Genomic DNA, 24,324 nt, shown 5'->3' with positions numbered 1-24,324 from the left:
ATTCAGATAATAGTCTGTCTCTCTGTTTTTACCACCAAAGTGGATAACCTCACATTTATCCACATTATACTTCATCTGCCATGCATTTGCCCACTCACCTAACCTATCCAAGTCACTCTGCAGCCTCATAGCATCCTCCTCGCAGCTCACACTGCCACCCAACTTAGTGTCATCCGCAAATTTGGGGATACTACATTAAATCATTAATGTACAATGTAAACAGCTGGGGCCTCAGCACAGAACCTTGCGGTACCCCACTAGTCACTGCCTGCCATTCTGAAAAGTACCCATTTACTCCTACTCTTTGCTTCCTGTCTGACAACCAGTTCTCAATGCACGTCAGCACACTACCCCCAATCCCATGTGCTTTAACTTTGCACATTAATCTCTTGTGTGGGACCTTGTCGAAAGCCCTCTGAAAGTCCAAATACACCACATCAACTGGTTCTCCCTTGTCCACTCTACTGGAAACATCCTCAAAAAATTCCAGAAGATTTGTCAAGCATGATTTCCCTTTCACACATCCATGTTGACTTGGACCTATCATGTCACCTCTTTCCAAATGCGCTGCTATGACATCCTTAATAATTGATTCCATCATTTTACCCACGACTGAGGTCAGGCTGACCGGTTTATAATTCCCTGTTTTCTCTCCCCCTCCTTTTTTAAAAAGTGGGGTTACATTGGCTACCCTCCACTCGATAGGAACTGATCCAGAGTCAATGGAATGTTGAAAAATGACTCAATGCATCCGCTATTTCCAAGGCCACCTCCTTGAGTACTCTGGGATGCAGTCCATCAGGCCCTGGGGATTTATCGGCCTTCAATCCCATCAATTTCCCCAACACAATTTCCCGACTAATAAAGATTTCCCTCAGTTCCTCCTCCTTACTAGACCCTCTGACCCCTTCTTTAAAAATGGATCATTTGGCTCCATCAATAGCTCAGTCAGTAAATTCGCTGATCAGTGTGGAGATAAACCACACAAACTAGGTCAGAGGTTCAAACCCAATGCCTGTCCTGAATTAGTTGATCTCAGCCACTCTGGCAGAAAGACAGACTTGCATTTATATAGCGCCTTTCACGACCACCAGACATCTCAAAACACTTTACAGCCAATGAAGTACATTTGGAGTGTAGTCACTGATTGTAATGTAGGAAACGCGGCAGCCAACTTGCACACTGCAAGCTCCCACAAACAGCAATGTGATAATGACCAGATTATCTGTTTAAGTGATGTTGGTTGAGGGATAAATATTGGTCCCAGGGCACCGGGGATAACTCCCCTGCTCTTCTTCAAAATAGTGGCCGTGGGATCTTTCACGTCCACCTGAGAGAGCAGACGGGGCCACGGTTTAACGTCCTATTGAAAGACGGCACCTCCCAAAAGTGCAGCACTCCCTCAGCACTGCACTGGGAGTGTCAGCCTAGATTTATGTGCACAAGTTCCTGAAGTGGGGCTTGAACCCACAAGCTTCTGACCCAGAGGCGAGAGTGCTACCCACTGAGCCACAGCTGACACTTAAAGTTTGACTTGATTCTCTCGCCTTCTAAAATAACATGTGAAACCCTTTCTGCTGATTTGCGTAATGTTTTATCCATGATTGCATTCACAGGAAATCACCGCTCTAAACTTCAGGATGTGCTGACTGATTTTACAGACATCGATGGCTTGCCTTCCATCCCATCTGGAATGATTGGTCAACCGAAGCCAAGCGAAGGTACCAGCATTCTTTCATGTATATAAAAAGAAAATGCATTATAGAATCGGCGGAAGTGACTGAAGTACATCAGATGGTGTCACAGCAGTTTGTGACTTAGCCAGATCTTGAGATGAAATTCTTGTAATCACTCCCATGTTTTTTTTAAAAAAAGCAAACTTTGTGGTTGAAGGTTTTTTCTGTCTGGACGAAATCGTTTATATTTTTCCCAGCTTCTCGAGTCATGGCGAGGAATCCTCCATACACATGTTGCATACTGACACTCGCTGAAGGATCTGTTGTTATTTAATCAGTACTCCTTTAACAGGCAGTAAAGCTCTGCCAGTACATACTCTGCCCAGTGTAGTGAACTATCTAGGCAGACAGTCCCCTGTTCAATATGAAAGACTTGCATTTCTATAGCGCCTTTCACGACCACCGGACGTTTCAAAGTGCTTTACAGCTAATTAAGTACTTTTGGAGTGTAGTCACTGTTGTAATATGAGAAACATGGCAGCCAATTTGCACACGGCAAGCTCCCACAAAGAGCAATGTGATAATGACCGGATAATCTGTTTTTGTTATGTTGTTTGAGCGATAAATATTGGCCAGGACACCAGGGATAACTCTGTTCTTCTTCGAAATCATGCCATGGGATCTTTTACATCCACCCGAGAGAGCAGGTGGGGCCTCGGTTTAACGTCTCATCCGAAAGACAGCACCTCCAACATTGCAGCACTCCCTCAGCACTGCACTGGGCGTGTCAGCCTAGATTTCTGTGCTCAAGTCTCTGAGGTGGGACTTGAACCCACAACCTTCCTGAGGTGAGTGTGCTACCCACCGAGCCACAGCCGACGCTGGGCTGAGTCAGAAGATCTCCGTTGGATTGCTAATTCGTTTCTGAAAACGTGATCAAGTGAGGCTGATTACTGGGGCTAAGAGTGGCTTGTGCCATGTTTATATTAATGCGTCTCCAGATAATCGGTGGAGCTGAATTGTCTCTCAGCTGAGATCACATTTTTGGCATCATCACTGTAAAGTTTGCTACCAACTCGCAGGACAAGGGCAACAGGCGCATGGGAACACCACCACCTGCAAGTTCCCCTCCAAGTCACACACCATCCTGACTTGGAAATATGTCAGCCGTTCCTTCATCGTTGCTGGGTCAAAGTTCTGTAACTACCTCCTGTCTACCTTCACCTCACAGACTGCAGCGTTTCAAGAAGGCGGCTCACTATCACCTCCTCGAGGGATGGGCAATAAATGCAGCCCTTGCCAGCGATGCCCACGCCCCAGGAATGAATTTTTTAAAAAAAAAAGGTGCTGGCTATCTCCAACAATGTTGTTTCAAACAACCTCATGCAGTCAGATTCGGTTGCTTGTTCCTCTTTGAGACTTGACCTGCACATTGTTAGGGTGGGGAGAGTAGTGATAACTCTGTGTCCGAGTTAACCGCTTTGTGGAGTACTTGTGACAGAACCCTTTTTTTAAAAGTTCTGCTGTGTTTCCATTGCAGCCGTTCCTCTTGCGTTTCCCCCACACGCTAACAAGCCATTTATACTAGGAGCGGATAACATTGGAGATGGAGAAATGAGCCTTGGTGAGCTGGCCGATCTGACTGTCACCAACGACAATGATGTAAGCACTATTCAAAAACTAAAGTTTTAACCTAATTTGGCAAGACCTGTTGCGCCTGAATTTCTACTTAATGGAAGATTTATCGCCGAGAAATTCGTCTTGGGCGGTGGCGTCAAACGGGCGGTATCGGATGGGCTGCCCGTTAACACAGCGCCTCCTATTCCATTCCATTGTAGAACTGAATATTGGGCGCTGCATTTAATGTGCGGGATGATCCGATACCGCGCGTTTTGCGCTCCCACCCGAGACAAATTTCTGGGTCAATTGCATTTTAACGTAGTAAAATGTCCCAAGGTGCTTCACAGAAGCGTTATTGAACAAAATCTCATTTCTAGACCTTTTATGTTCAAGCTTACATCTTGTAGACCTCTCGAACAATGAAGCATTACTGCATTGCACCAGAAGGCAAAACACTTTTTTAAATTACCATTTTAATTCCCTCCTCTCCTGAGTTTGTTGTTGAGGTAACAGAAGGTTGATGACGGCAATGTGGTTGACATGGTGTACATGGATTACCAAAAGGCATTTGACATAATAGGCTCACCAGAAAAGTCGAAGCCCATGGAATAAAAGGGACATTGGCAGCATGGATATGAAATTGGCTAGGTGACAGGAAACAGAGTAGGGGTGAACGGTTGTTTTTCGGACTGGAGGAAGGTATACAGGGGTGTTCCCCAGGGGTCGGTACTGGGACCACTGCTTTTCTTGATATATATTAATGTCTTGGACATGGGTGTACAGGGCACAATTTCAAAATTTGCAGATGACACAACACTTGGAAGTATAGTGAACAGTGAAGAGGAGAGTGATTGACTTCAAGAGGACAGACAGGCTGGTGGAATGGGCGGACACGTGGCAGATGAAATTTAACGCAGAAAGGTGTGAAGTGATACATATTGGTAGAAAGAATGAGGAGAGGAAATATAAACTAAAGGATACAATCCTAAAGGTGGTGCATGAACAGCGACCTTGGGGTATATGTGCACAACTTGTTGAAGGTGGCAAGGCAGGTTGAGAAAAGAGTTTATTTTTTTAAAAAAGCTTATGGGATCCTGGGCTTCATAAATAGAGGTATAGAGCACAAAAGTGTGGAAATTATGATGAACCTGTGTAAAATACTGGTTCGGCCTTAACTGGAGTATTATGTCCAATTCAGGGCACTGCACTTTAGGAAGGATGTGAAGGCCTTGGAAAGGGTGCATAGGAAATTGACTGGAATTATTCCAGGGATGAGGGACTTCAGTTATGTGGATAGACTGGAGAAGCTGGGGTTGTTCTCCTTAGAGCAGAGAAGATTGAGAGGAGATTTGATCGAGGTGTTCAAAATCATGAGGAGTCTGAACAGAGAGAAACTGTTCCCATTGGCAGAAGCGGTCGAGAGCCAGAGGACACAGATTTAAGGCGATTGGCTAATGAACCAAAGGCGATGTAAGAAAAAAATTTTTTTACGCAGCAAGTGGTTAGGATCTGGAATGCACTGCCTGAGAGGGTGGTGGAGGCAGACTCAATCGCGGCTTTCAAAAGGGAGTTAGATAAATATCTTAAGGAAAACAAATTGCAGGGCTCGGGGGGGGGGGGGGGGAGTGGGATTAGCAGAGAGCCGGCACAGGCTCGATGGGCCGAATGGCCCTCCGTGCTGTATTCATTCTATGATTTTATGAAGGTGATGGCTGTATCTGATGTACAGTTCCACAGGCTCCGTCAGCCCTCCTGAACCAAATGGCTATTCTGTAAGGGCGAGCCCAGGCAACGAGTGTCAGCAGACTGTTCAACTATGGAGGGCTGAACCATGACCATGTCCTCACACCGTCGAGCCGTGCTCATTGGATCGTGGTCAACTGTGGCTTTTTCGCTCCCATCTCCCCCAGTCTAGGGGCAATGAGCGCAATCGCAATGTCCCAAATGCTACCCCAGAGCATGACTTGTATTTTCTAAAACATTTGCAACCTCTGGAATCAAATGCCGGATTGCTATGTAAGCTAAATGTTATCTGCTGTACAAGCTGTCTCCTAGGCTCCTCATAGCCCACTGAGCATGCTCTACATCAGTTAGAAGTGCTGTGACTGATAGAGGGGGCTTTAGTACAAATCTATCCACAACTTTGTCTTACTTTGTTGCAGATTTCTGATAGTAAGGATGCCTTCAGGAAGACCTGGAATCCCAAGTATACACTGCGGAGTCATTTTGATGGGATCCGTGCCCTGGCGTTTCACCCCGTGGAGCCTGTGCTCGTGACTGCCTCAGAGGATCGCACTCTGAAGCTGTGGAACCTGCAAAAAACAGTTCCTGCCAAAAAGTAATGTATCTTCCCATTTTTCTTTTTGTTAGAGATTTTATTTAGAGTAATATTTGTCTTTGATTAGGACAGAGAGCTAAGCAGCCTAAAGCTTTGGCGATGAGCTACATTGTGATGTTGCTAATCTGTCTATAGCCCTGTTGGGGTGGCCTTTTTGAGGGACTGATTCTTGCAGTGGGTTACACACTGGCCTTGAACCTTTGGGACCTAGCTTCAAATCCACCCAGATGGGATGAAAGTCTCTCTCACTACAATGGTCCTATTTGAAATGAGCAGATAACATTGGCTCCCGGTTAAGCAACGCCTCAATTTCAAAATTCTCATCCTGTTTACAAATCCCTCCCTCTCTCTAATCTCCTGGAGCACACCCGAGATGTCTGCGCTCCTCTAATTCTGCTCTCTTGAGCATTCCTGATTATAATCGTTCAACCATTGGTGACTGTGCCTTCAGCTGCCTGGGCCCCAAGCTCTGGAACTCCCTGCCTAAACCTCTTCACCGCTCTAGCTTTCTTTCCTCCTTTGAGACGCTCCTTAAAACTTTGACCAGGCATTTGGTCTCCTGCGTTAATTTCTACTTATGCAGCTCGGCGTCAATTTTTCATCTCGTAATACTCCTGTGAGGCGTCTTGGGATATTTCACTATGTTAAAGATTCTATGTAAATAATAAGCTGTTGTCGTTGTTGTCATCAGGGATGAGGGACTTCAGCTCTTAGGAGAGATTAGAACAGTTAGAAATGTTCTCCATGGAACAAAGAAAGTTTAGAGGTTTTCAAGATGATGGTAGGTTTTGTTCGAGTAGCTGGAGAAAAGCTATTCCTCTGGCGAGTGGGTCAAGAATTTGAGGTCATCGATTCAAAATCACTGGCAAAAGATCTGGAGGGGAGATGAGGAGAATTTTTTTCACTCAGTTGCCAGGAGCTGGAACACTCTACCTGAAAAGGTGCTGGAAGCCGATTCCACAAATAATTCTAAAAGGGAGTTGGATAAGTACTTGAGGATAAGGAACTTGCAGGGTTATGGACAAAAAACGGGGTGTGGAACTAAACACAACTGCTCTTGAGTGGGCGTCGGTGCGACGAGCAGAATGGACTCCCTCTGTGACTTCCTCTGTGCTGCACGTTTTTATGATTATGTGCTTGTCTAGCAAGATGGGCCAAATGAGCCTCGAGCTCGCTATCTTTTTATTTGTTCATTTACTATCTCTCTTTGAAGCTGCTTGTGTATTATGTGAGACCCGTGCTAGTATCACCAGTTACCGACACCAGGGTCTGATGCCCCTCGTTGCATCCGCAGTTTGGGGTGGTGTATAGAATGTTTCAGTGTAAGGGGTGTCGCAGTTGTGTGGGGCGGACTGGTTGGGCTGGATGCTCTTTACCTTTCCGCCATTATTCATGGTTCATAGATTTATATGTAACCTTCAGGGCTGCTGACCGAGTGCCGTGCGGCTCTTTGTCGGCTGGCGCGGACACGATGGGCCAAAATGGGTCTTCCTGGCTGACTGCCATAGAGACCTGGTTTACTTCGGGTTTAGGCTGATTGTTGGAGACCGGAAACAAGCTCTCGCATAGCATACAAAGCTAGCAATGTTGCATCCAAGAAAATTTAGTTTTTAAATAAAACAATTCGGGTAGAATATTGCTGGAGGAAAAAAAAAAGTTGTCCACTATAAGTGTTTAATTTTGTTTGTTCTAGGAGTACTGCGTTGGATGTGGAGCCAATTTATACATTCAGGGGACATGTGTGAGTATAATCGGAGTATTATTCCATCAATCTTGCAGGAGATGCAAATAATCTGCTATTAATTCAAATTTTCCGAATGTAGATTGTTTAATTACTAAATTCCCGCTTCGCTGTGTTATTTACATTATTTCAAATTATTGAATAATTCAACATTTTTAGTGCAAACAAAAAGCTTTAATTCATCAGGAGCATGCGTTCACTGTCATGGGGTTACTCTTGTGTGTGGAGTTGGTCCCAGATCTGATCCACATTCTCCGCTAAGTTGATCTCACCAGGACAGCTGAAATGGTGCAACAGTTGGCCACTCTAGTGCTAGATGTTGAAGTAGACTTCCTGTATTCGAGGGCTGCTAGTGCTCCTGTAGGTGTCAGCTGTGGCTCAGTGGGAAGCGCACTCACCTCTGAGTCAGAAGCTTGTGGGTTCAAGTCCCACTCCAGGGACTTGAGCACCTAAATCTAGGCTGACACTCCCAGTGCAGTGCTGAGGGAGTGCTGCACTGTTGGATGAGACGTTAAACCGAGGCCATGACTGTTCTCTCGGGTGAACGTGAAAGATCCCAGGGCACTATTTCGCAGAAGAGCAGGGGAGTTATTCCCCTGTGTGCTGACCAACATTTCTCCCTCAATCAACATAACAAAAAAAACCAGATTATCTGGGTCATTATCACATTGCTGTTTGTGGGAGCTTGTTGTGCACAATTTGGCTGCTGTGTTTCCCACATTACAACAGTGAGTGCACTTCAAAAATATTTCATTGGATATAAAGTGCTTTGAGAGATGCGGTGGTTGTGAAAGGTGCTATATAAATGCAAGTCTTTCTATAACTGCCCCAGCATGGGTCAGCTCCTTCAGGACAGGGGGAAAGTTCCTGCAGTGCATTGCTAATATCCCAGTAATTCTGGTAATACTTGGAACGTCAAATCATTTTGTATTGTAGGTGGCTTTTTTTTTGTTAATCTATTCCTCTCCTGCTGTTGCAGAGACCCGGTGTTGTCGCTAGCTGTTAGTTCTAAAGGAGACCAGTGCTTCAGTGGAGGGCTTGACGGCACCATTTGCTGCTGGACTATTCCAAGTTTGAACACTGATCCATACGACACTTACGGTATGTGCTAAATAGAGCTGACCTATGAGAAAATAGTATACTGTCGGGCCTGCAGATGGTTTTGTTAATGTGACGGGAAGGCAAGATCATCAGGGATCCCGGTTCTGTGCAATGATGGACGGCAGGTAGTAATTCATTTCAGCAGTATTGGCCATAAACCGGAGTGGTGCTTGAATCATCGACGGATCATAGAGGGGTGATCTTATAGAAACATTTAAAATAATGAAAGGGATAGACAAGATAGAGGCAGAGAGGTTGTTTCCACTGGTCGGAGAGACTAGAACTAGGGGGCACAGCCTCAAAATACGGGGGAGCCAATTTAAAAGCAAGTTGAGAAGGAATTTCTTCTCCCAGAGGGTTGTGAATCTGTGGAATTCTCTGCCTAAGGAAGCAGTTGAGGCTAGCTCATTGAATGTATTCAAATCACAGATGGATAGATTTTTAACCAATAAGGGAATTAAGGGTTACGGGGAGCGGGCGGGTAAGGAGCTGAGTCCACGGCCAGATCAGCCATGATCTTGTTGAATGGCGGAGCAGGCTCGAGGGGCGAGATGGCCTACTCCTGTTCCTAATTCTTATTACTTATGTAGGAATCTCGACATTGTATTTATTTATTTTCCGTTTTCTCCTCTTTACCCTTCCCTCCCGAATGTGCTGACATTTTGTTCTCTGGATCTAAGCCCTCGCACGGCCAAGACTGTGCTTCAAATCGGTTTTATTTTTCCTGACTCTTAAGATTGTTGTCTCAAAAACAATGCGTTTGACTACCTCTTAACTTCTTCTTGCAGCTAAAGCTGCCACTTATTGTCCTGACCAAACCAGATCATGATGAGAGGTCAACTATTTATTCTGCTCTCCTGCTTACAGTCACTTAGGTCAATTTCAGGAAAGTGGGGAGCACACCAATCATACAACGCAACAGTACAGCACAGAAGGAAGCCGTCGTGTTTGCTCTGGCTCTTTCAAAGAGCAATCCTCAGATTCCTCTATTTGTCCAATTCCCTTTTGAAAGCTACTACTGAATGTGTTTCCACGACCATTACCCACGACCTTTATGGGACTGAATTCCAAGACCTAACCACTCGTTGCGCAAATAAGTTTTTCCTCATGTTGCCTCTGATTCATTTGCCAATCACCTTAAATCTTTGCCCTCTGTTTATCGGCCCTTCAGCCATTGGAAGCACTTTCCCTTTGTTTACTCTATCTAAACCCTTCATGATTTTAATCACCTCCTCTTGGCCTTCTCTGCTCCAAGGACAACCGCCGTAGCTTCTCCAATCTTTCCACGTAACTGTAATCCCTCGTCCCTGAAACCATTCTAGTAAATCTCTTCAGTACCCTCTCCAAAGCCTTCAGGTCCTTCCTAAAGTGCGCTGCCCAGAATTGGACACAATACTTTAGTTGGGGCCAAACAAGTGTTTTTTTTTTTATATATATGGGTTTAGCATCTATACTGGCTTTTGTACTCTCTGCCTCTGAGACGCATGGTATGTGGTCAAGCTGTGATTCATGAGCTATTTTGTGGTTAGACTCTGCTCTTTCAGTCACATATTAAATAATTCAATGGTATGAATGTGGTTTTTTTTTACACAGATGACAGTATTCTGTCCAGAACACTAAATGGTCACACAGATACGGTTTGGGGGCTTGCATTTAGTATCGCGAAGAACCGCCTGATTTCATGTTCAGCAGATGGAACTGTTAAGTTGTGGGATGCAACAGCAAATCCAGCCTGCGTTTGTACATACAACAGAGATAAGGGTGAGTTGTAATAAAAAGGCATTGCAGGCAAGCGCCATTATTGGAAGAGGGGTAGTGAGGCTAGCTTTTGTAGGTGGGGTGGAAGCAAGGAGCCATTTTCTGCTGGAAGCGAAGAGACCTGGGCGGCAAATACTTGCGGGTCGGGGGGTGTGGGGGGAGGGCAAGCGACATCCCGGACTCCCCGGGTGTGCCGCCTGCTTCGAGGTTCGCGTTCACCATACCCTCCCCCTGTTAAAATCTGGGCCAGCACAACATGCCGTGCATTGGAAGATCTAAAGCAAGCAGGGAGGAAATAAGAAAATATCAAGACGATGCTTAATTTTGCCAGACTTTTCCAGTCTTTTCCCCGACTTTTCCAGTCTTTTCCCCTCCCCTCTGCTCCCACACTTTACTGGGAAGACAGTTCCTTGGTGGATCTTCGGTACCTTACCAAAGAATCCATTCTTCTTCAATTTTGTGAGCATTAAATAAATAAAGAATGTTGGCAGGCCTTTTTAAGACCAGGGAGTATCCAAAGTCGCTCATCAGTGGAGCTGCAATTTAGATCATGTTAAACAGAATATACTGTCCAGTTATGAAAGTGTATAATAATCTGTCATCATGCGCTCAAGCCTGCAAAATGGGAGTGCTGTACATTAACAGATGTAACGAACTGTTTACTCTCTGTGTCTGGAGTCAACTTTAGTTGTATTCTAAATTTACAACTTTATTCTCTTCTCCAGAAAATGGAACTCCGACCTCTGTTGCCTTTGTGTGTGATCCTACTCATGCTGTCGCTTCCTTCACAAGCGGGGACGTCGTCATCTACGATCTGCAGACCTTGCAGCCAGTGATCACCCTGGATTCTAAAACCTCGGACAATGGTAAGCTGACGGGGGAGGCTGAAGGAGGGGGATGATCCTGTAAGAAAGTCCTATCTTACCCATAGAGCTTCATCTCTTACTTGCAGATATTTGCTAATTTTGTGTGTGTCTGTTTCTTTAAATTTATAGCGTTCCGCCTCCATTTTGCAGGAATGTTTGTGAAACAGGTGGATTGGGCGTTACATCAGCTGCGGGATAAAGCTGTATAATGGCGGACTGGGGTGGAGGGGCATCTTCTCTTGACCTCCTGTCTCTTTTTAAGTGTATATTGAAATATAATTTCTCCCACACCAGCTCACCCCCCCCCCCCCCCCACCTCCACCAAAAGTACACACAAGCTTTGTAAATTAACCACCCCCCCACTTAACAAAAACAAAATGCTCGCCTGAGATTGTACCCCTTGGAGTCACACGCTACTGTGATTTCATTAGAGGAAAGCAAGTGGATATTCCCCAGCCTTGTGGAGAATTGTGGGTGCCGATCAGTGTTCCCTGTAAGCTGCGCTTTGATCTGTGTGATCAGCCGGTTTCTTTGAACACGAGGCCCCTTTAAATATCTGTGCACGCGCGGTATTTACAATGTAAAAGCCGGTGAGTGGGCTGCGCAGGACCTTTCATAAGAACGCAAGAAATAGGAGCAGGCTTCGGCTATTCGGCCCCTCAAGCCTGCTCCGCCATTCAATACGATCATGGCTGATCTGATCTTGGCCTCAGCTCCCCTGTTCCCCATAACCCTTGACTCCCCTTTCAGATTACTCATCGTCATAGGCAGTCCCTCGAAGCGAGGATGACTTGCTTCCAAGCCGAAAAGGGATGAGTTCACAGGTGTTTCAATGAAGGACCTAATATTCCAGGTCCCGAACTACATCTTGGAGGGGTGGAAGATGCCTGTACTTGGGGTGACTGTTGCACACCAGCCACCACACGGGCTTGACAGAGCTAGGTCTTGGTCCAGTGGCAAGGGTTAACCAAGACGACTGGAGACCAGCTCTGCTGCACGGACCGAGTGTGCCGACATATCGCGGCGTGGGCTGGCCCGTGCTGCCCCCCTGGGCTCACGCCTCTTCTGGGCCCGGAACTCGCGCCTCTTCTGGGCCCCAATCGCATCACTCCATGATCTCTCGCCGTTTCAGATTACTGTGCGGCCGCTCCCAGTCGTTGGTACAGATCCCACCATTCTGCCACTTTACAGTGAAGAAAGATGAGAGAGTGTCGTTGCGTATCACGACTGTGCCATCCTCCCAGTGTACAAATCCCCAAACTATATTAAACTTTGAATTGCAAAATCAGGTTTTATTACTGCCTCTGCTATAATTTAGTAAAAAATTGGCTTTGAAAATGTGGTTGAATTCATTGCGTTTTCTCGCTCTCTCTTTTAGCTGCTAATCAGATTAACCGGGTTGTCAGTCACCCCAAGCTGCCAGTCAGCATCACCGCACATGACGACAGGTGTATTCGGTTCTTTGACAACAAGACAGGTACGTGTCTGTCGGTTTCCGGCAAAGGGTTACAGACGTGGCAACTGAGACTGGAGGCTTGTGAAACTGACCTGAACAGTGTAGCTGTAGCCTGTGATCAGAGAGGGGGATTGAGATGGGAAGGTGTTCAGAGTGGGACGTGATTTAACAGCACGTGGCTGCGAGAGTTGGTGTAATCGACAGTGTTTACCATATACTTGAGCGTGGGCTGTATAACCCTTTTATTTACTACAAATGGTCCAGTAAAGGGCCAAACTTAACAGGGGAATGATATCCACCTTCACCATACAATAAAAAAACATGAAGATGGAAGTTTTGGTTCATCCTTCAGTGGAAATCTACAGCTTCGCCGCCCCCCCCCCCCCCCCCCCCCCCCCCCTTCCTTCCTCACACCATCGAACTGTCTCTGGAATGACTCGAGAGTTTGAGTATCTGGGATTGAAGTGTAAACTCTCCTTGTAGATACCCAACACTTGCCCTAGTGTGACTTTGATGGAAACTGTGCTGCTTGCATTTTGCCGGGATTACTTCCTGAGCTTCATGAATACTGTTATGTCTTTAGATGCTCTGATAATGACTCCACGAGGCAACGTATTGTACTTGAACTGTAGTGACCTTAGTCCATTTAATAGAACTCCAAAATGAGGATCACACCTGTTGGCCTGCCTTTTATACTAGGCCTGGCACACCTGTACAGGTAACCTACAAGTCTCCCACTGCAGTGCCCTCTGGTGGCACACCTTAGTGACCATACAGCTGGTGTACAAGTTTCCCATAGTAGTGCCCTCTGGTGGCACATCATATGTAATAGTACAGGCAGTAACATGTCTAGATACATGACAAATACTTTGAGCAATTTTTAAGCATTGGGAGAGGTGCCAGGTGGTGCTTGTGAAACCAGACAGCCATTCAACGATAGGTCGATGCCCTCGAGAGTTAGGGAAGGAAACAGAAAAAATCTGATTAATGTAAGTTGTCACGGAGGTAAAGGGGTGTAATTTTGGGAAGAGGGTGAGAAACATGAGCAGGTTCAGCACGCGAACATAATCAGCTGGATGGGCTCATCCATGCCTTTGTTACCTCCAGACTTAACTATTCCAACGCACTCCTGGCTGGCCTCCCACATTCTACCCTACGTAACCTGGAGGTGAGCCAAAACTCGGCTGCCCGTGTCCTAATTTGCACCGAGTCCCGCTGTGCTCCCCCTGTGCTCGCTGACCTACATTGGCTCCCGGTTAAGCAACACCCCGATTTCAAAATTCTCATCCTTGTTTTCAAATCCCTCCGTGGCCTCGACCATCCCTATCTCTGTAACCTCCTCCAGCCCCACAACCCCCTGAGATGTCTGCGATCCTCTAATTCTGCCTTCTTGAACATCCCTGATTATAATCGCTCATAATTGGTGGCCGAGTCTTCTGTTGCCTAGGCCCCAAGCTCTGGAATTTTCTGCCTAAACCTTTCAGCCTCTCTATCCTCCTTCAAGACGCTCCTTAAAATCTACCTCTTTGACCAAACTTTTGGTCACCTGCCCTAATTTCTCCTTATGCGGCTCAGTGTCAGATTTTTTAAATCCCGTGAAGCGTCTCGGGACGGTTCAGTATGTTCAAGGTGCTATATAAACATTTGTTGTTGTGTGATATGTTCCTGTTCCTTTCCTGTGATGTTCTTTAATCTTTTTAGGGAAAATGATCCATTCGATGGTCGCTCACTTGGACGCAGTCACCTCTCTTGCTGTAGATCCCAATGGAGTTTTCCTGATGTCAGGAAGTAAGTACCACTCAAAGCAGTTGCTGATTTAAAAAAAAAAAAATCTGAAACTAAAATCAGGCAATGGTGGTAGGTTGTGTTGTCTTCTGCCGCCTTAAAGAAAAAAACAACTTTAATTTATAATAGTCTTTCAGGATATCCCGAAGAGTTTTACCATCAATAAAGTACTTTTCTTTTGGAAGTGTGTTCACTGTTGTAATGCAAGGAAACACACCAGGCAGCACAAATACACAGCAAGGTCCCATGAACAGCAATGAGACCAATGACCAGATCATTTGTTTTTTGGTGTGCTGAAGTTTGAGGATAGTGACACAGGAGTGGAGACTGACACTGGTTTGAGTCTTTCGCTGCCACATTAAGCAGGGAGGTACACCGATGGAGGCTTGGGATGGGAGGGAGAGAGTGATATCGGGTACCTAAAGGCAGCTGGCTACAGAGAATTCATGATGTCAGCTGTGTGCATCGCGCGCGCTCTTTATTTGGGCACCACCATCCTGTTATGCCTCTACAGGTGGGATTTTGGTAGGATTTTCCCATTGTAAAGCTCCCTGTCAGACAGCCACATCTACCACTACGAACATACGAACAATGACGGACAGGAGAAGACCCTCTGGCCCATCGAGCGTCCCACACAATTGTGATACCTTGTGTATCACAGCATATACACTCCACCCCACCCCAAACTATGTGATCTCCTGGGAGAGGCAAAAAAAAACAGTCCAATTTGCGGGGGCAGGGTGGTGGGGAGAAATCTGGGAAATTCCTCTCCGACCTATCTAAGCGATCAAAACTAGTCTGGGAGATCACTCCGGCCTGAAAGTAAATTCCCTGCAGTGCCTACCTTCTGTAAGAAATGATCTCCGCCTCAGCCAGACACACACCCAGCTTTCGCTTGAAGGAATTCAGAGAGTCTGCATCCACCACACGAAACGGCAGCTTGTTCCAGAGGTCTACTATTCTCTCTCTCTCTCTCTCTCCACGAGTTGGAGATTCACAGGTGGCAGCCACTTGTTCATGTTGGAAATCAAAGTAAGAAAATCGTCGCTGGCACGGCACATAGATGCAGCAGAATGGTGACGCTTCTCCGAATCTCTGCCGATTCCATCTCAGCAAAGGGAGAGGAAGCATCAAACGGGGACCAGCGGTCTTCCCCGAGGGGGAAGAGAGTGTCTGCAGCTCGCAGCTTCCTCAGTGGTGAGCCCAGAAAGATCCCAGGCTCTGTCCCCAATCTGTGTTGAGTTGGCTAACCTCGGCTACAGCTGCAGCAGTGGGACTCATCCCCCTGGATTAGAGGGGGGATAAATCGGGCTCCTTCGAAGGGAATCGAGGGATATGGTGATAGTGCTGGAAGGTGGAGTTGAGGTAAACGATCAGGTAGCAGGACCGGTAGATATGGTGGTTAAGGAGACATATCGGGCACTTGCCTTCATTAGAAGCATGGAATTCAAGAGCAGGGAGGTTATGCTTGAACTGTATAAAACACTAGTTCTTCATCATAGGCGCTCCCTCGAACGAGGATGACTTGCTGCCACACGAGTTCACAGATGCTTCAATGAAGAACCCGATGTTCCAGTCCTGAACTCCAGTTGAGAGAGTGGAAGATGCCTGAGTGTGGATGTTTTTTAACACGTGGTGACCGTTGCACACCAGCCACCACATGGGCTTGACAGAGCTAGGTCTTTATCAGTGGCACGGTCGACTGGAGACCTGCTCTGCTGCACGGACCTAATACGCGCGCACATCGCAGTGCGGGCTGTGACCTGTGCTGCCTCTGGGCCCCCGGCTATCCCGGGCCCCAACACTCAGTTGCTGCACTTCCGCCCACGATGTTCCAGGGCCCGGAACTCCAGCTCTATTTATAGCCCCGACCTGAGGTGGTGTTCTCACACAGGTCGGGGTGGCCCACAATGTACACTAGTTAGGCCACAGCTAGAGTACTGTGTAGTTCTGCTCACCATATTACAGGAAAGATGTCATTCCAATAGAGAGGGTACTGAGGACATTGCCTGGATTGGAAAATTTTAGCTATGAGGACAGATTGGATAGGCTTGGGTTGTTTTCTTTGAAACAGAGCAGACTGAGAGGAGACCTTATTGAGGTGTGTAAAATTATGAGGGGCCTAGATAGAGTCGATAGCAAGGACTTATTTCCCTTAGCAGAGGGGTCAACAACCAGTGGGCATAGATTTAAAGTAATTGGTGGAAGGATTAGAGAGGAGTTGAGGAGAAATGTTTTCACCCAGAGGGTGGTGGGGGTCTGGAACTCGCTGCCTGAAAGGGTGGTAGAGGCAGAAATCCTCACCACATTTTTAAAAAGTACCTGGATGTGCGCTTGAAGCGCCGTAACCTACAGGGCTACGGACCAAGAGCTGGAACGTGGGATTAGGCTGGATAGCTCTTTGTCAGCTGGCACGGACACAATGGGCCGAATGGTCTTCTGTAAATTTCTATGATCAGCCATGATCTTATTAAATGGCGGAGCGAGCTCGAAGCGTACTCGTGCTATTATTTATTATGTTCTTCCCCTAATCCCTGTCCAACGACCATGTTAAAAAAATGCATAGATTTTTGGGATCTGAGGGATATGAGGATAGGGTGTGCAATTGGAAGCGAGGTAGATCACCAATGATTTTTGAAGCAGGCTCGAGGGGCCGAATGGACTCCTGCTCCTATTTATGTTCTTAACCAACACCACTGGGAAAACAGATGAACCGGTCATTTATCTTATTGCTGTTTGCGGGACCTTGTAAGTGAAGATTAACTGCTGTAATTGCCTACATAATCGTGACTGCACTTCATTGGCTGTGAAGCACTGTGGGATATTTTTAGGGAGGTGCGGGGCGCTATATAAATAAATGCATGTTTTCTATTTTTGGTTGCCATGTGAATTGAGCAGAGTTTAAATTCCTAATTCAACAGGTCACGACTGCTCGATACGACTCTGGAACCTGGACAACAAGACCTGCGTTCAGGAAATCACCGCGCACCGGAAGAAGTACGACGAGGCAATCCACGACGTCACCTTCCACCCGAGCAAAGCCTACATCGCCAGTGCAGGAGCAGACGCCCTCGCCAAAGTCTTTGTATGACACAACATAACCTCCCCGGTCTCATTCCTCTGAGCAGGTGAGCAACAGTCTGCTGTAATGGAGAAGCACTTTGCAATGTTCTGGTTAACCCACTCTTTGAGGGGAAGGGGGTGGCGGGGAGTGGTAAAATGGGCCCAGTGATACAAAGCACTCTATGATCAAGTGGTAGAAAGCTTGGTCAGACTGTACAGTTTGGTAATTGAACCAAATACAGTTTAACTAATCCATGAAACCATGAACAACCTGTTGTGTTTATACAGCGCCTTTAGCATAGTAAAATGTCCCAAGGCACTTCACAGGAGTGTTTATAAGACAAAAAAAATTGACACCGAGCCACATAAGAAGAAATTACAACAGATGTCCAAAAGCTTGGTCAAAGCAGTAGGTTTTAAGGAGCGTCTTAAATAGAGGCGGGGAGGTTTAGGCAGAGCTTAGGGCCCAGGCAGCTGAAGGCAAGGCCACCGATGGTGGAGCGATTATAATCAGCGATGCTCAGGAGGGCAGAATTTGAACACGGATGATGGGAGTTACGGGCCTGCCCTAAACTCAGCCCATTCAAAGAGAGCAGATCTCTGCTAAAGTTCCTGCTCTTCATCACTACCTAGTGACCTTTATTGTAAGCTGAATACACATGGTTGTTGGGCAAGGACAGGATTGGGTGGGGTTGGCTGCGATGCCGCTCAGTCGAATAGCCTGCCGATGCTGACTGGACTCTCACATGACGAATGACCCTTGAGCAAGCTACCAGAGGGCTGACCATGTCCTTGGCATCTTTCATTTGCAAGAATCCAACCGGAACAACTTGTATTTATATAGCACCTTTAACGTAAGAAGAGCAGGGGAGTTATCCCCGGTGTCCTGGGGCCAATATTTATCCCTCAATCGACATCACTAAAAATAGATTATCTGGGTCATTATCACATTGCTGTTTGTGGGAGCTTGCTGTGCACAAATTGGCTGCCGCGTTTCCCGCATTACAACAGTGACTACACTCCAAAAGTACTTCTTTGGCTGTAAAGCGCTTTGAGAGGTCCGGTGGTCGTGAAAGGCGCTATATAAATCCAAGTCTTTCTTTACAGATGCAAAGTGCATATGTGTAGTTGTTGGGTGAGGGCAAGATTAGGATTGGCTGTGATAATCAGCCCATTGAAACTCGCCTTCCAGGTTGTAGAACGGTCATTTTGGACAAGATAACGGAGAGCTACAGCACCGTAGGGGCCGTCTCCCAGCAAAGTTCCCTTTAATACTTTGGGAAGGGCAGGGTGCACGGCCCATTTAAAAATTTCGCCCATGCACGGTTTTGCCTATTTAAGAGCCGCTGCACAGGAGTTGCAGAGCGCCACGCAGCTTAAAAGGAAAGTTGCCTCCCAACTGACATGCCATAAGAAGCGGAGGAATTTTAAAAGAAAAACACACACCATTTGTAGATTTTTTTTTTAAATCCAGTACTCGAGTTGTTTGCAAAGCTCACTTCTGCCACCTGGTGGTTGAAAGCAAATACGAGTGTGTTTTTGTCCGTCTGTACCTAAAAAAAAAAAAATACAATGGCCCTGAAATTGCAGCGCCTCTCGGTGTATACGATGCGCGCACGTGCCCGAAGAGGACTCGCAAGTTCCGGGTTAGGACGTGCGAAGCGCAAGCGCCTCCATCCGACACTTGCGATCTGTCAAAAAGTCGTTTAACAGATCGCACGCATCCCCGGGAGAAGGATCTTGGCGGGCGGAGATTTGGGCTATTTACCCAACTCTTGCCCAGCGGAGGTCCTTCAAACTCTTACGCCTGGTAAAAGCAGGCGAAGGAGTTTTAATAAATAGAAAAATAAATATTAGTACTTTAGTTTTATATTAACCTTGTCTAAGAAGGCAAGTTTATTTTTAACACTAATTGAAACATTCTTTTTAAAATTCAGAAAAATACATTTTCTCAAACATTTTAATTTAATGCAATTTCTATTTTTTTTAAAGGTCATGTGTTTTTTTTTTAAATTTATGTTTGTGTTTTAATTGACTTTAGGAGTATTCTCCTTGATCTATTGGGAGCTCCCATTACTATGAATGAGAAGACTACATTGTGATTGGTGGTCCAGGCCCACGTGATCCCAGGGTGCGTTTGCGTTCCTGGAATGCGTGGGCTTCTGCACTGGTACCTGCGCATTTAGGCCTCGGGAGACCACCAAGTACTTGTGTTTAATTTTTTTTTTAATTCGTTCGGAGGCCTCCGCTCGCGGGAAGCCTCCGACAGCAATTTTTGGCCCAATTTGTATTTGAAGTAAGATGTATGTATCGTCTGGTTAATCTTGTCCCTTTAATTTATATTTCATTCCTTTCTCTCTCCCTTTCACAGACTGGTATCTGCTCGTCTATAAGGGTTGATCCCACATTCCTCCTAGAACGGTTGCCTTTGGATCAGTGAATGAAGATGATTTGCCCTCCAGCCTTGAAGTTCACGGTCCTGGGTTTTCAATCCTGGGTTGTGCCTGCCCCCCACCCTCCCCAAACCTTTCTTGGCAAAGCTCAGGGTTGGCGTTTAAATCTTTTCAGGGGCTTGTGTTCACCGAACATTTCTACACGATGTTTTGAAATCATTGGGTAAATTTTGTATGGGCGTGCGATCGTGGGCTGTGTGAAATAAGTAAAAGAATTCGCAGAGGTGGAGAGGTGCAAGAGCGGGCTTGCGCTGGTATAAATTATTTTTTAATGGTCGGACTACTTTTTTAATACAGCCTGCTACCGCGGTGTGTGATTATATATTCCTTTCCCCGACCGGTTATCCATCTGGTACCAGTATAGCATTGTCGTAGCTGAATCCAGCAGCAAGCAAATGTAACGGGGACATGGGTTCATAACTCCCTTCTTTTTCCCTCCTGCCCCAATAATACTGCATTGTGGAGTATCATGAGGGGAAATTCTATGGGCCAAGATTCCCCAACTTAGGCACAAAAGAGTGCGAATGTAGTAACGTATAGAGGTGGCTTGTGGCTGCCCCTCCCCTCATAACCTGAGGATCAGTAGCCCGACGGTGTTGAATGTACTCTATTAACACAATGGGGTAGATTTTTGCAAACTAACGCTCTCGCTTGTCCTACTCTGAACAATTTAATTTAAAGTAGTTTTCCTGATTTTTTCTTTCCATACTGTTCGCGATCTCCATAAGATCGCCTCTCTGGGGCTTCCTTTCAAACCTGCACTTTCCCAATCCATCCTTGATACTCGGGATCACCCTCCTTGCTCCTCTCTGCATTATCTCCAATGCTTGAATGTCTTCCCTTGGTGTGATCTTGACACGGGCGCTATACAGTTCGACCATGACTTCCTCTGACTTTTTTATAAATATATATATATATTGGCTTGCTGATTTGCTGCTCAGCAGTGGGTTAGACATGTTGCAATCGGGTAACTCAGCACAGACCGCCGCTCGAACCTAGCACCTTCCTGCGCCATACGCCCCAGGGAGGAATGCTTTACTTCTGAGCCAGCGGGGTGGCCACTACTGGGTATCGACATTCCCGCTAAGCTGTACGGCCGCGCAGCTGTCTGGGGGCCCCGCGTAGCCCGAGATCAGCTTCTCAAATGGGAGATTTCGCACATGCGGTGAAATTTTTGAATGGGCCACGCAACCCGCTAAATGGACCATGGCCCCCCCCCCTCCCCAAAATTAGGAAGAACTTTACTGGGTGGGTATTTCTCTCAACAGTTCTCGCAGTAGGAATGTTTCATGCTTCTGCCGTTACGGAAATTATGCTGATACCACAGCAATGGTAACCAGTGTGGGAGTTTTGTTTCTGCAAAGTATTTCTTAGGGGATTGACTAACTGATTGTCGCCGAGAGAGGGGGGGGGCATCTTCCTGGAATGAGCAATTTGCAGTAGAAAGCATGAAAAGATGAGGTGAGTTTATCAATTTGTACTTGGGAATGTATAATCAGGAATTTGAGTGCCGGTTATGCCATCTTTAAACTTAAGGTTTGCAAAATCCTACGGGATAGGCTGACCTGCATGTTCAAATTCTCAATGTGTCATCCCAGTAACTGAACCAGAATTATAAAATATACCTTCTAATGTTCCCCTTAAGCTGTGCAGCACGTTGCAGTTCCCACGCAGTCGGCTCACTGGCTTTTAAATAGGAAAAAATGCGCATTCGCGATATTTTGAAGGGGTCGCGCACTCGCATAAAAATTCTGGGGAAGATTGCTTCTATCATGTAGCAGACGCGAGCACAGTTCATGCTGTCTGCAGTTCATGTATGTCTACAGTAACCTGACTAGCTCAAGATCGTGTCTCCATTTCTGAGCCATATGGAAGGTCCCAGGTTTGATCGATCAGTCTGTGCCGAGTTAGCCGCTACTATTGGCCCCAAGTTCAGGCAGCAGGCGTATCAGCCGGAACTTCTCTTACCCACTGACCGCTGCTGGACATTGGATATCCCGCCCCCCCCCCCCCCCCCCACCCCCGGTCGAATAGCTTGCTGTCACTCGCTGCCAAGGCCTGCAGACACATAGCAGCTGCTTGCCTGAGGTGCTTCTGGAACTTGCGCTCTGGTGAGAGTTGACTTCCTCTCTCAAAAAGCAGGGTGAAAATTGGATAGTAAAGAAATGTCGCTCTGGAGCCTGGGAGCACTGCCTGCACCTTTGCAGAAAGACAAAAGCCCTTCCCTTTCCCCTCGCATCGGCAGAAATGCTGAATATTTCTCGAGTTAAAATTTACAGCAGGCGCGCAGGATACCAGAGTGTTCCACAACCGTATCCGGGGAGTAGCTTTTACAAATCCTAAACACCTGGAATTTTCACTGGGGTTCTCCCAAATCTCACGCGGCGATCAGCGGAGCCCCCTCCCTCCCAGAATACTGGTGTAAATATAGTTTCCCCAGGGGTCTTGCCAAAATTACAGTGGGAGATTGGGACCATGCCGCAGAAATTCTCTTCATTTCTGCAGTAATCGTGCTGGTAGGACTACTGAAATAGTTATCGAAGGGAACCGTATACAGAGAGATAAAAACAGAAAATGCTGGAAATCTCAGTGTTTCTCTCTCCACAGATGCTGCCTGACCCAGAGTTAACGATTCAGGTCTGACCCTTCGTCAGAACTCCGAACTTTTTCCAGTTCTGACCAAGGGTCACAAACCTGAAATGTTAACTCTGTTTTTCTCTCTCCATAGATTCTGCGTGACCCGCTGAGAAGTCCAGCATTTTCTGTTTTTTATTTCCGATTCCAGCATCTACAGGATTTTTGCTTTGTGTCCAGGGAGAAATCTGCAGGGTGCAGGTTGCGGGAGCAAGGGAGCTAATGCGGTGATGGCCCTTGGGAGTTCAGCTCACAATGCCATTGTGCCCATCCTGATCTGTAGTGGGACATTGGGTAGGCCAATGATGTTATAAGTACCAGCATGACACAAATCCAAAGCTATCTCTGAGCATTCCCGTGTACTGCCGAGGAAACGCAGTGGGCATTCTGTCGGTATATCTTGGCAGCCACCTTGGAGTAGTCATTCTGCCACTGTTGTCCCTTGCTAAATAGGCTGGTTTAAGTTCAACTGGCAAGTATTTCTAATTAAAACTGGGACAAGTGCCTTGCTGGCTAACTTGGTGGATTCAATATCTGATATGACACTGAACCACACAAGAACTTCCAAGCGCAAGAGGAAAAAAAATACCTCTTCGGGCTCTCGTGCACTCCATCCAGGAATCGCACCTGATTTATTCCATCAAATGGATTCATCTGCCTCCCCCTGCCATTCCCAACCATCGCCTGCTGATTCCCTAGTGAAGGAGCTCAAAGTTAGTTTCCATTGGGTGGGAGGAAATCAAGCAGTGTTAATATCTCTCGCCCTCTCTCCCGCCCAACAAACAATCGTCTCTGCTCCCAATTGGCCACCTTCTCTCTGAGTTGAAGTCACGCGTCCACTCCGCTGTGGGACTAGGCAGATCCCAGGTTCACGCTGTGTTAGTGGATCTCGGCTGAGGCACCACCACGGGCCTGTGTGCCCCCTGGGGCAAAGGGAAGAGAAAGATCAGTGTGATTTGCTGTTCCTGATCCACTATCCAGTGACCCTTGCTGGAACTTGGGGGGGGGGGGGAAAAGAGAGAGGGGCTTGGGCAAGGTCAGAATAGATCTTCATTCTAATGCTCTTCCGCAGTAAAATAGCCTGCCAACACTCGCTCTCCAGGCTTACCCGCGGGTGAAGTGCTGGGCAGTGGAACTCATACCTCAACATGAGCATCGCCCTCCGAAGAGGAGGAAAAAGGGAAGAAATATATTTTTCTTTGAACTGCACTGGGTAAACAATGGCAACCCCTCCTGTCTTCACATCTTATTAATCACGTGTAGATTATTTATCAGGAGACCAACGCTTCAGTAAGCTGTGTTCCCAGGAGCACCAGTGAATTCAGCGCCATGCGTTCCAATGACCGAATGGTAATCCATTTACTAGTCAGTAAAAAGTCGGTGTTTTCTAAATGAAACTATAACCAATAATGTTTTAAAAGTGAATACAGTACTGAATGTAAATACACAGGAGGGGCAGTAGCACCAAGAGGCATCCTGTCACAGATATTTCGCATCATGGAAAAATTACCACACGGAAGAAACATAGAAAATAGGTGCAGGAGTAGGCCATTCGGCCCTTCAACCTACACCACCATTCAATAAGATCATGGCTTATCATTCACCTCAGTACCCTTTCCTGTTTTTTCTTCATACCCCTTGATCCCTTTAGCCATAAGGGCCACATCTAACTCCCTTTTGAATATATCCAATGAACTGGCCTCAACAACTTTCTGTGGTAGAGAATTCCACAGGTTCGCAATTCTCTTGAGTGAAGAAGTTTCTCCTCATCTCGGTCCTAAATGGCTTACCCCTTATCCTTAGACTGTGACCCCTGGGTTCTGGACTCCCCCA

General features: G+C 46.5%; 1 protein-coding gene across 1 annotated transcript in view; it reads left to right on the top strand.

Annotated features, from left to right (window-relative positions):
- The window catches only part of LOC139239162 (striatin-3-like), a 52,282-nt gene extending 28,794 nt beyond the window's left edge, over positions 1–23,488 (top strand). The window contains exons 8-18 of the mRNA XM_070867763.1: positions 1,617–1,721; positions 3,217–3,338; positions 5,459–5,634; positions 7,328–7,375; positions 8,355–8,476; positions 10,070–10,237; positions 10,960–11,100; positions 12,479–12,577; positions 14,258–14,344; positions 17,263–17,469; positions 19,776–23,488. Coding sequence (XP_070723864.1) covers positions 1,617–1,721; positions 3,217–3,338; positions 5,459–5,634; positions 7,328–7,375; positions 8,355–8,476; positions 10,070–10,237; positions 10,960–11,100; positions 12,479–12,577; positions 14,258–14,344; positions 17,263–17,432 — 1,238 coding nt within the window. The 3' untranslated portion in view covers positions 17,433–17,469; positions 19,776–23,488. The remainder of the gene's footprint in view (positions 1–1,616; positions 1,722–3,216; positions 3,339–5,458; positions 5,635–7,327; positions 7,376–8,354; positions 8,477–10,069; positions 10,238–10,959; positions 11,101–12,478; positions 12,578–14,257; positions 14,345–17,262; positions 17,470–19,775) is intronic.
- Positions 23,489–24,324: the final 836 nt, after the last annotated feature.

The sequence above is a fragment of the Pristiophorus japonicus genome, chromosome 26, assembly GCF_044704955.1.
Source record: "Pristiophorus japonicus isolate sPriJap1 chromosome 26, sPriJap1.hap1, whole genome shotgun sequence".
Taxonomy (NCBI): domain Eukaryota; kingdom Metazoa; phylum Chordata; class Chondrichthyes; family Pristiophoridae; genus Pristiophorus; species Pristiophorus japonicus.
Note: the sequence above shows the minus strand (reverse complement) of the source record. Positions and strands in the feature narration are given on the sequence as shown.